The sequence below is a fragment of the Monodon monoceros genome, unplaced genomic scaffold, assembly GCF_005190385.1.
Source record: "Monodon monoceros isolate NGI ecotype Baffin Bay Population unplaced genomic scaffold, NGI_Narwhal_1 Super_Scaffold_13, whole genome shotgun sequence".
Taxonomy (NCBI): domain Eukaryota; kingdom Metazoa; phylum Chordata; class Mammalia; order Artiodactyla; family Monodontidae; genus Monodon; species Monodon monoceros.
In genome coordinates, this window is record NW_021703769.1 from 3,372,147 (window position 1) to 3,385,267 (window position 13,121).

A 13,121-nucleotide genomic window follows, 5' to 3' on the forward strand; every position below is an offset into this window, starting at 1 on the left:
TTGTTTTGTTTTGTTTTGTTTTGTTTTGTTTTGTTTTGTTTTGTTTTGTTTGCCCTACCCAGGTACGTGGGGACTTTCTTGCCTTTTGGGAGGTCTGAGGTCTTTTGTCAGCGTTCAGTAGGTGTTCTGTAGGAGTTGTACCACATGTAGATGTATTTCTGATGTATTTCTGGGGAGGAAGGTGATATCTGCATCTTACTCTTCCACCATCTTGAAGCTCCTCCTTCTTCTGTGTTCTTGATCTGACTTCTGATACACCCCCATGTTTTTGTCTCTGCTTCATTTCAGATATTATCTTCTGATACCACTTCCATTTCTCTTTTACTTCATCTGTGTCTAATCTGCTATTAAAACCATCCATTTTATTTTTTCTTAATAATCTTGTTATTGACTATTTTTGTTTTTAGGATTATTTGGTCTTCTTTCAGACTTTCTGTGGCCTTCCTTACTGCCCACCCCAGTTTCCAGTTCTCTGCCACAATTCTCAGTCTTGTATTATAATCATTATGTACACAATACTCAGTTATTTTGAAGTATTTGTCTGATAACTACCATTTGGAGGTCCTGTGGATCTCTTTCTTTTGGCTAGTTCTGTTTCTCACCTTTTAATTAATTCATCCAAGTCTATGAATTGTACTTTAACTGCTGATTTGGTTGTATCCTATAGGATTTTATATGTTCACATTTTCTTAGTCACTTAAATATTTTGTCATTTTTATCTTTCTGTATCCCATGGACTATTCACATGTATGTTTAAATTTACAAATATATAGGAAGTTTGAAGCTATCTTGTGGCTGATTTCTAAATTTATTGCATTGTGAGAACAGAGAATCTATTATGTTTATTCTTTTGCATGCATTTGAGTTTTGTTTTTGCTGTGGTGACTTAAGATTTTCTCTTTTATTCTTACTCAGAAATGTTCTCACAGTATGTCTAGATGTACTTTTTCTTATTTATCCTGGAATTCCGTGGACTTTTTCAACTTGTGGATGTTTATATTTATTTGGGAAAGTTCTTGGCTATTATTCAGCTGTTGCCATCCCACTGCTCTTTTTTATTTAAAAATTTTTTCTGGATTTCTCATTGAATAGATAGTGGAATGTGTGCATCTCTTCTTCATATCTCAACTTTTTATTCTATACATTTTGTTCCTTTGTGATTCTGTGATATCCTCAACTTTGTCTTTTTATTCCAAGGAATGGACCCTCCTGCAGCTTTCAGGCCTATTGTGTAGTGGCAGTGGTGGATGCTCAGGGTTCTCTAGCCTACCTTGTTCCTCTTATGTTTCCTCATTAATCCCCCTGTTGGTTGCTGACCTTCAGTACTTATTTCTTACCTCCATAATTGAGTTAATACAGGCTAAATTTCCATCTTCTGTGATGGCCTGGGGAGAAAGAAAGATTGAAGCCAAGCAGAAAATAGGTACACCCCTTGTTGGGAATTGGGAAAGCAAACCAGTGGGTCCCTGCATTCCCAGTTTCCCAGGCAAAATGATAAAACAACTACCAACTGTTTAGAGATCTTGGAATCATTGCTGGTATACTGGAATCCCCAGCTAGCCACAGACCTAGAGTCACCCATTTAATATTTAAGCTAGAGCAGACAACCATAACCAGATGGGGCAAAACCACAGCTAAGTCGTGGATAGATTTGGATGGAGCAGCTGGACTCTAGCTGCTTAATTGCAGAGGCTGGCCTTGTGATTTCATTTCCCTCACAATAACCCAAACCCACATTTTACTGATCCCAAGTTTTGGACCCCACCTACCTGCATTTTAGTATTAATTTACTTTTTAAAAGGTTAAGTAAGTATAAATTACAAATAAAACTGAAGTTTCCCGTTGCCAAGTAGCTGATTATGGTTCTGTGCAACTCGCTACTCTTCCTCCCCAATAAGCTGACAGGTAGAGTGTCCTGAGTGGTGTAGGTGAATGTCACTCTACACACACACACACACACAGGTGCACGCATGCACACAAATATGTGTATACTTATGTGTACCTAGAGGTATAATCATAAATAATACAAAGTTTCTTTTTGCATATAAGCGGCATTATGCTGTATTTATCATCTGGCAACATGCTTTTTAATCACTAAAACTGTTTGGCTGCAAATATCTAAAATTCTCGTTCATTTTATCTAACTGTTATCTTTACAAAATTGATTAGCATATGCCACATTTTATTTATTCATTCCTTACCCTCCCTCCCATTCGTAGCTCCCATCTAAGTACTTTTGAATTTTCTCACTCAGAACGATGCTGCAGAAGCATCTTTATACTTGGCTCCCTGTGTATGTGGAATCAGTGTTTCTCTGTGGATCAGATTTTTTCCCCCTGGAGTTAATCTTTGGAAATGCAGGATATTTTTTTGCTCATCCCTTTTGTATGTCTCTTATGTATGTCCTCACTGGCGCTTAAATATCTCTACTGGCATGTCTGCAAGAAAGTAGACTGACTAGTGCCTCTTGTTGCCTTCAAGATACACAGCCCTGTATTCCTCCTGGATTAAGTAATTAATTTCCCCTCTATGTTGAATTTCCTGAGGTTCTATTACAAAGCTCTTCATAGTACAGATTATTTTAAAATTGTTCTAGTTATGATGTCTAGAAAAGATTGTTTTATTTCTTTTCCTTTATAGGACTAACCTCCAAACCTCCAAATTGCATTTGCAAATGTTAGATTCTTTTGTTAAGATGGTGCTTAATGTAACCCTGCTGTTTCCTGTTTCCATTCTCTTTTGAAGGGAAAAATGTGTTTAGGTTATCTTTTCCTCCTTTCATTGCATATTTGTATATTCTTACATATCCTGTTCTTTGGCAGTATACTTGCATATACTTCCCTTCTTAAATATTGTATTACTAGCTTAAATTTCATTTAGGCATTAATTCAAGATTATTTTTCTTCTTGTTCCCAAAGTTGGAATCTCTGATGAGGGAGGTTCACATTTATATTCTTTCAGTGACTAGTTTTGTGACCTTTTGGCAGGACTTTGACATTTATTTAAGTCATTTATAAAAAGGGAAAGCTTGAATAAATGATCTTCAGGCTTTCCTCCAGAAACTTCTATGGACAGATTCAAATGAGTAATTTCATAAGCAGTGAGGAACTTGAAGAAACAACATTTATTGCCTTTGGTATAAGCAGTAATGCTTATTTATGTGTGTTAAGATTTTAAAACTGTAAACATATAAAATAGATTGTAAGATTCAGAAAGTATATGCTTTCTTTTGTAGGTGTTTGTTTTGTCCACCTGTTTTAAAATTAAGTCAAAATGCCAATAAGACCAAATCTCCAGGTATGTAGTCCTAGACCAAAAGGAAGTCTTTTATTTTAATTCCTAAAATCACTTTTTGTTTATTTATAGGTATTAAATGCCATCGTTTTAGGAAAGACAAAGCTTACTTGTTTTTATGAAATGGTCAAGAGTCAAATAATTGAAATAAAAATGTTATCCTTTTATTTTTTCAACAGATTTGTTTCCAAAAGCTTTATTAAGAATATAAAGTACTAAAGATGATTTATATATACCTCTTACATAGAAATGAATCATACACTGATCTATGTATCATTTATGGCTGGATACTTTTATATCAAGGCTTAAAATTGTGAGATACTTGCATTTAGGAGAATCATACTAATGCATGAAAATTCCTTATTAATGGTGGTGTACTTTAATAGCAGGGATGGCAGATTTTATAAAGCTTATAAATATAGAATATAATAAATAAATTATATGTGTATGTAATGCTTAAGTTATATTGGTTGGTATAGTTTCTAAAGTGCTTTTACCTGTCTTTATGCAATTTTTTTTTTTAACTATTTAAACTTCATGAAGAAGTTGATAGATATGTTAGGGTTTTATCCATGGTATTAAGTATTAGTTACTATAAAGTTGATTTTTATTTCCTTCATTAACAGGTTTTTGTTGAGTTTAGCATAATGATGACTTTCCAATAAGAAATATGAAGTGGAAAATAGTAAAATATATTTTTCTTGTAGAGAGCTTATTGTTATCAAAACACTTAATCTCTAATTGTTACTCTGAATTTAATAGTGGACAGTTTTTTAAAATAAATGAATTGATATTATATAAGCTCTTTTGAGAATTTTCAAATGTGAAAACAATTCTTGAATTACTTGATTTCATAAGGTGACTAAGGTGACTAATTTGGGTTTTGATTCAATATATTTGCCATTTTCTATATTTCAGCAGTTGGAAAAATGCATTGATAATGCTTTAAGAAAAAATGATTTCAAACCTTTGAAAACACTTTTACAAATTGATATTTGTGAAGATGTGAAGATTAAATGCAGCAAACAGTTTTTCCACAAGTTGGATGACCTTATGTGCAGGGTAAATATTCATTTTTGTTGAATGAGTATTACAGTTATTAGATACCACTCTACTTTTTAGGAAGAGATACTCCGTTGGAAGGAATGAATAAAAAGGGTTTGGCAAGCTCACTTATAACTATCTAAATAAATGCTTGTTTCACCACTTGCTTTTTGTGTGTGTTTGTTTGAGGAGTCCCAAATAACATGTTGGACTGTTGTTTTCTAAATAATATATAAAAAATGTGTGTTTACATAGTGTTACCATTATTAACTGTTATCTAAACGGGAAAAATAGCTTACCTGTTTGAAGTTTAAACAACTTGAACTATTTTTTAAAAGCCTATCAGCATATTCTTCATGTTGTGTGGACAGTGCTTGGTGCTTACAAAAAATAAAACAAACAAAAACAAAAATCATCAAAAACCTTGTACTTGATTTGTCATGTATAAAGTATTTTTATACGTGAGAAAAAAGTGATTATTGACAATCTCCACCAGAATTTGATGTTTGTTACGAATCTAGAAGAGTGAGTAAAAATTTCTTGTATCGGGCTTCCCTGGTGGCGCAGTGGTTGAGAGTCCGCCCGCCGATGCAGGGGACACGGATTCGTGCCCCAGTCCGGGAAGATCCCACATGCCGCCGAGCGGCTAGGCCTGTGAGCCATGGCCGCTGAGCCTGCGCGTCCGTAGCCTGTGCTCCGCAACGGGAGAGGCCACAACAGTGATGAGGCCCGCGTACCGCAAAAAAAAAAAAAAAAAAATGTCTTGTATCCCTTAGTTAAATACATAAAGCTTTTTAGAATGGAAGGTAACTGATTCATTGCATCATAAGACTAAAGTTTCTTGAGTTTATACATGTCTGCGATTTTGTACTGTGTTTGTCATTCACTGGCTGAGTGCTTGTAAGCAGGTTGCCTTTTTTAAACCACACTTTTGTCCTTTGCAATATGGAGATTATGATTATGATAATTACTAAGATTTGTGAGGATTATAACTCTCCTAGCACAATGCCAATTCCATTCTATTTTGTATTTACAGATGTTTAAATGTATAATTTGCATTTCAGGAGCTGAATAAAAAGGATATCCAAACTGTTTCAACCATTTTGGTTTCTTTTGGAAGATGTGGCAAAAATATCAGTATATTGGGGAAAGCTGGACTTCTAACTATGATAAAACAAGGACTAGTACAAAAGATGAGTATAGAATATGTAACATTTCTTTGAGGGAAATATGATTAAAGGTGTGTTTTCTAATTAAATGGTTCAAAGTGTTGGAAAATAAATTTGAGAACTGTATATAAAACAGATAAAATATTTTTATAACCTGTGGTATATGTTAGAAAAATAAAGATCACAAGGGAACTGTATACAGGGTCCTTGATAATTGTGTGAATTTAAGGTCACAAGACTCCCTAAGGCCTTTACTTGCTTTATTTTCTCTTTAGCTCATCTTAATCACTATCTAACTTAATTTACTTTTCTTTTTATATCGTTTATTATTATCTATTTCCCATTTTAGAATGTAGGATATTGATTTTTGTGTGTTTTGTTCATTGTTGTATACCCAGCACCAAGAATAGTGCCTAAGACATAGTGTGTACTCAAATGTCTGAGTTAATAAAAATAAAATAATACCAAAATATTTCAAATAGTAAAAATGCCACAATAATCTAATGTGTAATGATAATTCTTTACCTATGAATATGAATGTACATGAACTAAGAATTTGAAGGGGGGGGAAAGTAAAGATTTTCTACTTGGAATTGGATTAACTTCATCCATTCCCATCTAAAAAAATGGGAACATATAGTGAGTTACTAAAAAGCAAAAACAATGATGGTGTTTAAGAGCATAAACTTATTTTGATACAATACTAGAATTTTTATTTTTAATGTTTCTTTATTCTTAGGTTTACTGTTTGTATGAGTACATTCTTAAAATTATTAAAATTGAATTCAAAGTAACTAATGTATTTACATTTCTTTTTCTACATGGTTACCTGGTTTGAAAAATCCAAGGAGATTATTCTGAGTCAAGGAAATTCAAAAGATGAAGCTGTTATAAATATGATAGAAGAATTATTTGATCTTTTGATGGTAACAATCCTATTGATTCACTGATGTTATAAAGCATGTATTTAAAAACAATTTGTGTTCTATATGCCCTGAGACTAAAAGTCACTAACAGATTGGTTAGTGCATTTATCCTGATTAATTAGTTAATACATAAAAGTTAAATAATTATGTGGTGAGTTCATATGTAACCTCTTATTTTAATACTATTTGTAATGGTTTATAATATAAGATAGTAAGTTTTAAATATTATTCACTTTCAGGTCATACATGACATGGATGATGAAGGTATAATAAACATTTTATTTCTACTGGAACAATAATTTGCTGTTAGAGTTTTGGTATAATCTTGCAATTCTTGTAGTATTGTCCTAATATTAGGAATTCATTACCTAATTCAGGGATCAACGAATTTTTTCTGTAAAGGGTCAGATAGTAAATATTTTAGGCTTTGTAGGCCAAGAAAAAAATTGATGGTATTATGTAGGTACTTATTTAACAAGAAAGAAAACAAATTTCCACAAATGTTTTATTGATGCAACTCAAAATATAACAATAATTGAGTACAGTGTTTTTGTAATACAGGTCTACTAATGAGGAGAATAGCACTCTTTTTTGAGAAGATGACATTTCTCTTAAGGTTCAGAGTTAGTGTTTGTTGTTATAAAAGTTAATTGCAAATATTCATTTGTTCATGCTTATCTGTAGTGAAATTTTGTGTATATTACATTAGAAAACGTCTTTTCATGCAGATAATGCCAAATACTGATATCAGTTCATGAGCATGATTTTTAATTGAGCATATTCATCACTTGGAAAGCATTTATAGAATTATATTAGACTTTTTTCTTAATATTTGCTTTTTAGAATGCCATTGCATTGCAGATTAATCACTTTCAGTTGAAGGTTAGGTGGAAGCTCCTCAGTTGCAGAGTTAAAATGAATTTTGAAATAGGGAGATTTCCTTTGCACCTACATCAACGTCCAGAAACGCTGCTGGATCTGTAGTTGGATCTTGGAAAAAATATATCCCCTATAAATTTGTTGTTGGAAATGGAGATGTCATTTCTTGTCTCAGCTTTTGACAGCCTAGGAGATGTATAAAGCCAGCTGGACATTACTTGTGATTCAGATGACCTTTGTTCCATTGAAATAACTTTACTGAAGTATAAGTTTCTCATATACGCACTAATTTTGCCTTGGACTTTGGTGTTGAATTCATTAAGAAACACTATCAACTCTGCAGCCCAAGCTAATTACCAAAGCCATTCATTTAGTGGTGGCTAATGATGGCTAAGTTCATAAGAATGAATGAAATTCACCTGAGACTGCTGGCTCAGTAAATCATGATAGATTCACATATTTCCACAGAGTACCTGCTGATGAATACAGCCATACAAACAGGGACAGTGAGTTGGATTTGGTTTGTGGGCCTTAGTTTGTCCTTGATGTAATGAAACCAAATTTTCAGTAGTACACGGAGAGTATAGAACATGTTACAACTCATCATTTCACTTGTGCTTGGCAGTGCCTTATGTCAAACAATAAACTCAAGTTATTTTATCTCTGTGTTGGTTGAGGAAGAATTACCTAGGATTGGTAATTGGGGCCGGTGAATTGTTTATAAATAAAGGAACAGCTAACTGCTCCCAAAATGTTTAAAAATATCAATTGCTATTTATTTCAGTAGTAGTTAATGCTACCTTTTCATTGGTTTCTTTGCAATTAACAATTTAGTCTAAATTCTTAAGTTTGTAAGCGAGAAAACAGTCCTAAAGCACCAGTGATTATGAAGTGATCCAACTGGTTTTTTTTAAGTAAATCACTTTATCTTTTCAAGTAATTCAGTGATTTTTTTTTCTTTTAACGTAGTCACTTTGTAAAGTGCATTTTCTGTTGCAGCGTTGCCATTATTTAAAATTATTTTAGAACTCTGCATCATGAATTAGCATGAAGCAAATTCCTCTTAATATACTTAGTATTAATAAAGCCTTGTCTTTTGAGAGAATAGTGTCAAATTTTAGAAATAGGACAAGATATTTAGATCTTCATGAAGTCCGGAGGTGTTAATGGCTGTTATGGAATTTTGGAGGTATGACTATAAATTACTGAGGCCAGTTTCATAAAAACCTCAAATTAGACGTTTCCAGTTTTGGACTGTATTTATTTATCCAAAAAAGTAATACTGCTTTAAGTGCCTCAAAGGAGAAGCTGGATCTGGGGTTATTCCTTTGCCAGAGTTAAAATCAGTCACATCTGTTTGAACGGTGTTTTTTCGAAGTTACATAGCTAGTTAATGGCAGAACCAGGACTGAATTTCAAGCTTCCTGGTGCCCACGTGCGTCTGAACTGAATTAGTATGTCCGATTTCCATTAACACATATAAGATTGTCATTGAAAAGAGTTTAAAATACACATTTGTCAATAATTTATTTTTATTCAGGTAGAAGGCAAGTAGTGGAAAGTTTCATACCTCGAATTTGTGCCCTGGTTATTGACTCAAGAGTGAATATTTGTATTCAGCAGGAGGTAAAGTCATTTTTTAGATTTTCTTTGAAAACTTAAAGAGAAGGTGAAGACAATTTGGTAGCAATTTATCAAATTGAATAATTATTTTACCTTGGCACTAAATTATCATGTAGTGTGTCTCTGTTGTCTTAATTCATTGTCTGACACGAAGAAATATATTGGGTTGGCCAAAAAGTTCCTTTGGTTTTTAAGTTTAAAAAAAAGACACATTTTACATTTTTCACCAAGAACTTTATTGAACAACATATTCACTGTTTTGTTCCACTACCTTCTGCCATTTTTCAGGCAACTTGATAATTCCATCTTCCCCAATTTTTTACCTTTATGAGCAAAGAACTGTTCTAGGTACCTTTTACAGTCTTCCAGGGAATTGACATTTTTTCCATTAAGAGAATTTTGTAAAGACTGAAATAAATGGAAATCCGAAGATGCTATGTCTGATGAATATGGCGGATGAATCAGAACTTCACAGCCAAGCTGTAAGAGTTTTTGCCCGGTCATCAAAGAAACATGCGGTCTTGTGTTGTTATCCTGATGGAAGATTATGCATTTTCTGTTGACTAATTCTGGACGCTTTTGGTCGAGTGTTGCTTTCAGTTGGTCTAATTGGGAGCAGTACTTGTTGGAATTAATCGTTTGGTTTTCCGGAAGAAGCTCATAATAGAGGACTCCCTTCCAATCCCACCATATATGCAACATCACCTTCTTTGGATGAAGACCGTCCTTTGGTGTGGTTGGTGGTGGTTCATTTCTCTTGCCCCAGTGTCTCTTCCGTTCCACATTATTGTACAGTATCCGCTTTCCATCGCCCATCACAATTTGTTTTAAAAACGGAACGTTTCAGTTATGTTTCAGTAGAGAACTGCGTGTGGAAATAGGGTCAAGAAGGTTTTCTTCGCTTAACTTATGTGGAACACAAACATCAAAGCGATTAACATAACCAAGCTGGTGCAAATGATTTTCAACGATTGATTTGTATATTTTGAGTATTGTCGGCTATCTCCTGCGTGGTACAACGTTGATTGTTCTCAGTTAATGTCTTGATTTGATTGCTGTCAACTTAAACTGGTCTACCCAACCATGGAGCATCATCCAGGGAGAAATCTCCAGCATGAAAGTTCGCAAACCACTTTTGACATGTTTCATCAGTCACAACACCTTCTCCATACACTGCACAGATCTTTTTTTGCATTTCAGTTGTATGTTTACCTTTCTTGAAATAATAAAGCATATGCCAAAAATGTTGCTTTTTCCTTCCATCTTCAATATTAAAATGGCTACACAAAAATTCACTAATTTTGGTAAGTTCTTTTTAAATGCACGCTGATATGACAGCTGTCACAATACAATCTAACAAAATTGTTCCGAATGAAGTTAAAGACAACTAAGTGCTATTAGAGCCATCTTACGGAAAAAAAACGCCAAACACACCTTTTGGCCAAGCCAGTATTACCTAAATATGTATTGAAAATTCATAAGCATGTGGGTTTATGTATACATATATAGCTCATATGAAAATAAACTATACCATGTAGATATTAGCAGTTCCTAAGTATTTAAATGCTAAAAATAACCTGTATTAGTATATATATATGTGTACATGTGTGTAGCCATAAGAACAAATATTAATAGGGTAATATTTTTTGCTTCTTTAGTTCTTAGAGTAATAATAAACATGTCATACTGCAAAGAGTATAACTGCTTTAAGTACAGGAATCATGGTATATTCTATTTTTGATATCCTGTGTTGTATGTTTTCTTATATTCATTATTTTATACTTTATATTCTTTCCTCCACCCTTCTTTCGCTGCATAAAATGCTGTGATTAAGAAAAAATAGGCTTCTAAGTTTATATACCTATAATATATCTCTAAGTACTTAATGTTTCACTGAATATATAAAGTTAATGGATTATGTATTTTTCTTTTCTAGACTCTAAAAAAAATGAATGCTATGCTGGACAAAATGCCTGAAGATGCCAGGAAAATACTCTCTAACCAAGAAATGTTAATTCTCATGTAATAACTTGTACTATATTTCTTTAATTAGTGGTTCAAGTCAAGAATTTAAAGGATGTTTTATAAGGCAAATAAGGCAACCATGAGTTGCATTAAGAATTAAAACTGATAAACTCTTGTAGGTTTCTAATATAATTTATATATATGTTTTCTGCCAAAGTCTGTGATACTAATCAATTGTAAATTTTGGTGAAGTTTTTTTCCCCCAAACATATGAGCTTTCTAGTTAATTGATACTTGTCTAGTATATAACCCGTTGTTTTGATTCACAGGAGTAGTATGGGAGAAAGGATTTTAGATGCTGGAGGTAAGTCTGTTTTTTTCAAAATTTTCATATTTGAAATTACTCCAAATTTATTAATAGACTATAATATCTAATTAGTCAAAATAATATTAACATTGTAATGTAGTGAAATTATGCAAGGGAATTATAAACTAAACTAAAAAATAAGTATGGTAACAGGAGTTGTCAAATATAATTTGTGCCTAGTGGTAGGTTTTTGAATAATAATTTTCAAGTAGATTTGGATTCCTTTTGTGAAGAAATTTCTTAAATGTATTTTATGAAATTAGGAGGTTTAATATTCTTGGGATTGATAGATTTGTTTGTAAACAATGTTTTTATTAAAAGAGCTCAAATTTTCTTTCCTAAGTTTCATATGAGAAAATTTTGATGTAGTGATTTACATATAGAACAAACCACTGGTTTGAAGTACTTTAAAATAACTGTAAATATCATGATATGCAAAAGGAAAACAAAGATTACCTGTGATTTATAGACTTTTCTATGAGTTATTTTGCAATTCACAACTCTAATAATGGAATGGAGGAATCTTTGAACATTTTAAATATCCTTAAAATATTTTTTTACTCCTTCTATTAGTAAACTTATTTTGTTATTTGGGCTATGTTCATGCCTGTAATGATGAGATGTTTCTAATCTCTATGAAGAAAATGGCAAAAGATGAGTAAATTACACTACGTTCCTTATTACTCTTGCTTGTTCTAACAACTTATGAAATGTATTGACTTTTATAAACTTTAATTTTCATAATTTCAAATAATACATTTTTTTTTTTTTTTTTTAAAGATTATGACTTACAAGTGGCTATCGTAGAAGCTTTATGTAGAATGACCCCAGAAAAACAAAGACAAGAACTGGCATGTCAGTGGTTTTCAATGGATTTTATTGCTAATGCATTTAAAGGAATTAAAGTCTCTGAATTTGAAACAGTAAGTAGTGTAAAAATAACAAATTAACAAATTTTTTAAAATTACTATGTTTTTTAAAAGCTCTCTCTTTTTTAAAAATTAGGATTGCAGGATATTTCTCAACCTTGTAAATGGCATGCTTGGAGACAAAAGAAGGTAAACAATGCAAAATACAACCATTTAATGATAAAGAAACAGAGCTCAAGAAAGGGCATACAATGGTAGGCTGAAATAATTCTCCACTGGTCTTATTTTGCTTTGTACTTTTTAGAGGAAAGAATACATTTTTATTTAATTAATATTAATTAATAACTTTGTCTAAAATTGGTTTACTGTATTTCAGAATTGCATATATATTATAAATTTGGTGTTTAAGGAACAATAAAAATCTAGGTATAAATATTACTTGAGCTACCTCCTTCGTACACATACTGGAATAAAAATATATAGCAAACATAAATCATCTTCTTTTATAATTAACATATTGTAAGGATGTTCTTTCTGCAGTTATTTAATCTCAAGAATGGTCATGGAAGGCTAGGTAATATAAATTTTTATCACTTTTGACAATGACAGAAGAGGTATTTTTGTAGTGCAGTGCCTAGCACCTTATAGGTGTTCAGGACACATTGGATTGAATGAGTTCACATTTAGTTTACCTGCTAAGGAAATGAAAGATAGGGTGAGGGTTGTGTGCAGGGAGTCACACTATTTGGATTTGAATAACAGGTCCCCCTCTTCCTGTTCTAATGTTGGACAAGTTATTTAACCTTACTCGCCTCAGTTTCCTTAACTGTAAAACAAGAATACTAATAATATCTACCTCATATGTTTGTTGTAAAGATTAAATGAGATGGTTATACACTTAGTACTTACAGTAATATCTGACCAAGAAAGTATTCAATGAATTCAGCCATTTTTATTAGCAGTATTATTCACTTCTACTCTTCTT

General features: G+C 32.4%; 1 protein-coding gene across 3 annotated transcripts in view; it reads left to right on the plus strand.

Annotated features, from left to right (window-relative positions):
• SYCP2 (synaptonemal complex protein 2) overlaps positions 1–13,121 on the plus strand; it is a 72,927-nt gene that overhangs the window by 11,282 nt on the left and 48,524 nt on the right. For 2 of the 3 annotated variants that reach the window (XR_003793348.1, XM_029221997.1), the window contains exons 1-7: positions 6,316–6,433; positions 6,673–6,697; positions 8,853–8,938; positions 10,872–10,957; positions 11,230–11,264; positions 12,048–12,190; positions 12,273–12,325. Coding sequence is in view for 2 of the 3 variants with exons in the window: in XM_029221997.1 (XP_029077830.1) it covers positions 6,329–6,433; positions 6,673–6,697; positions 8,853–8,938; positions 10,872–10,957; positions 11,230–11,264; positions 12,048–12,190; positions 12,273–12,325 (533 nt within the window). In the remaining variant the exon portion in view is untranslated. Of the gene's footprint in view, positions 1–3,235; positions 3,298–4,212; positions 4,357–5,402; positions 5,532–6,315; positions 6,434–6,672; positions 6,698–8,852; positions 8,939–10,871; positions 10,958–11,229; positions 11,265–12,047; positions 12,191–12,272; positions 12,326–13,121 lie in introns of those variants that run through there. The other variant, XM_029221998.1, reaches the window with a different exon arrangement.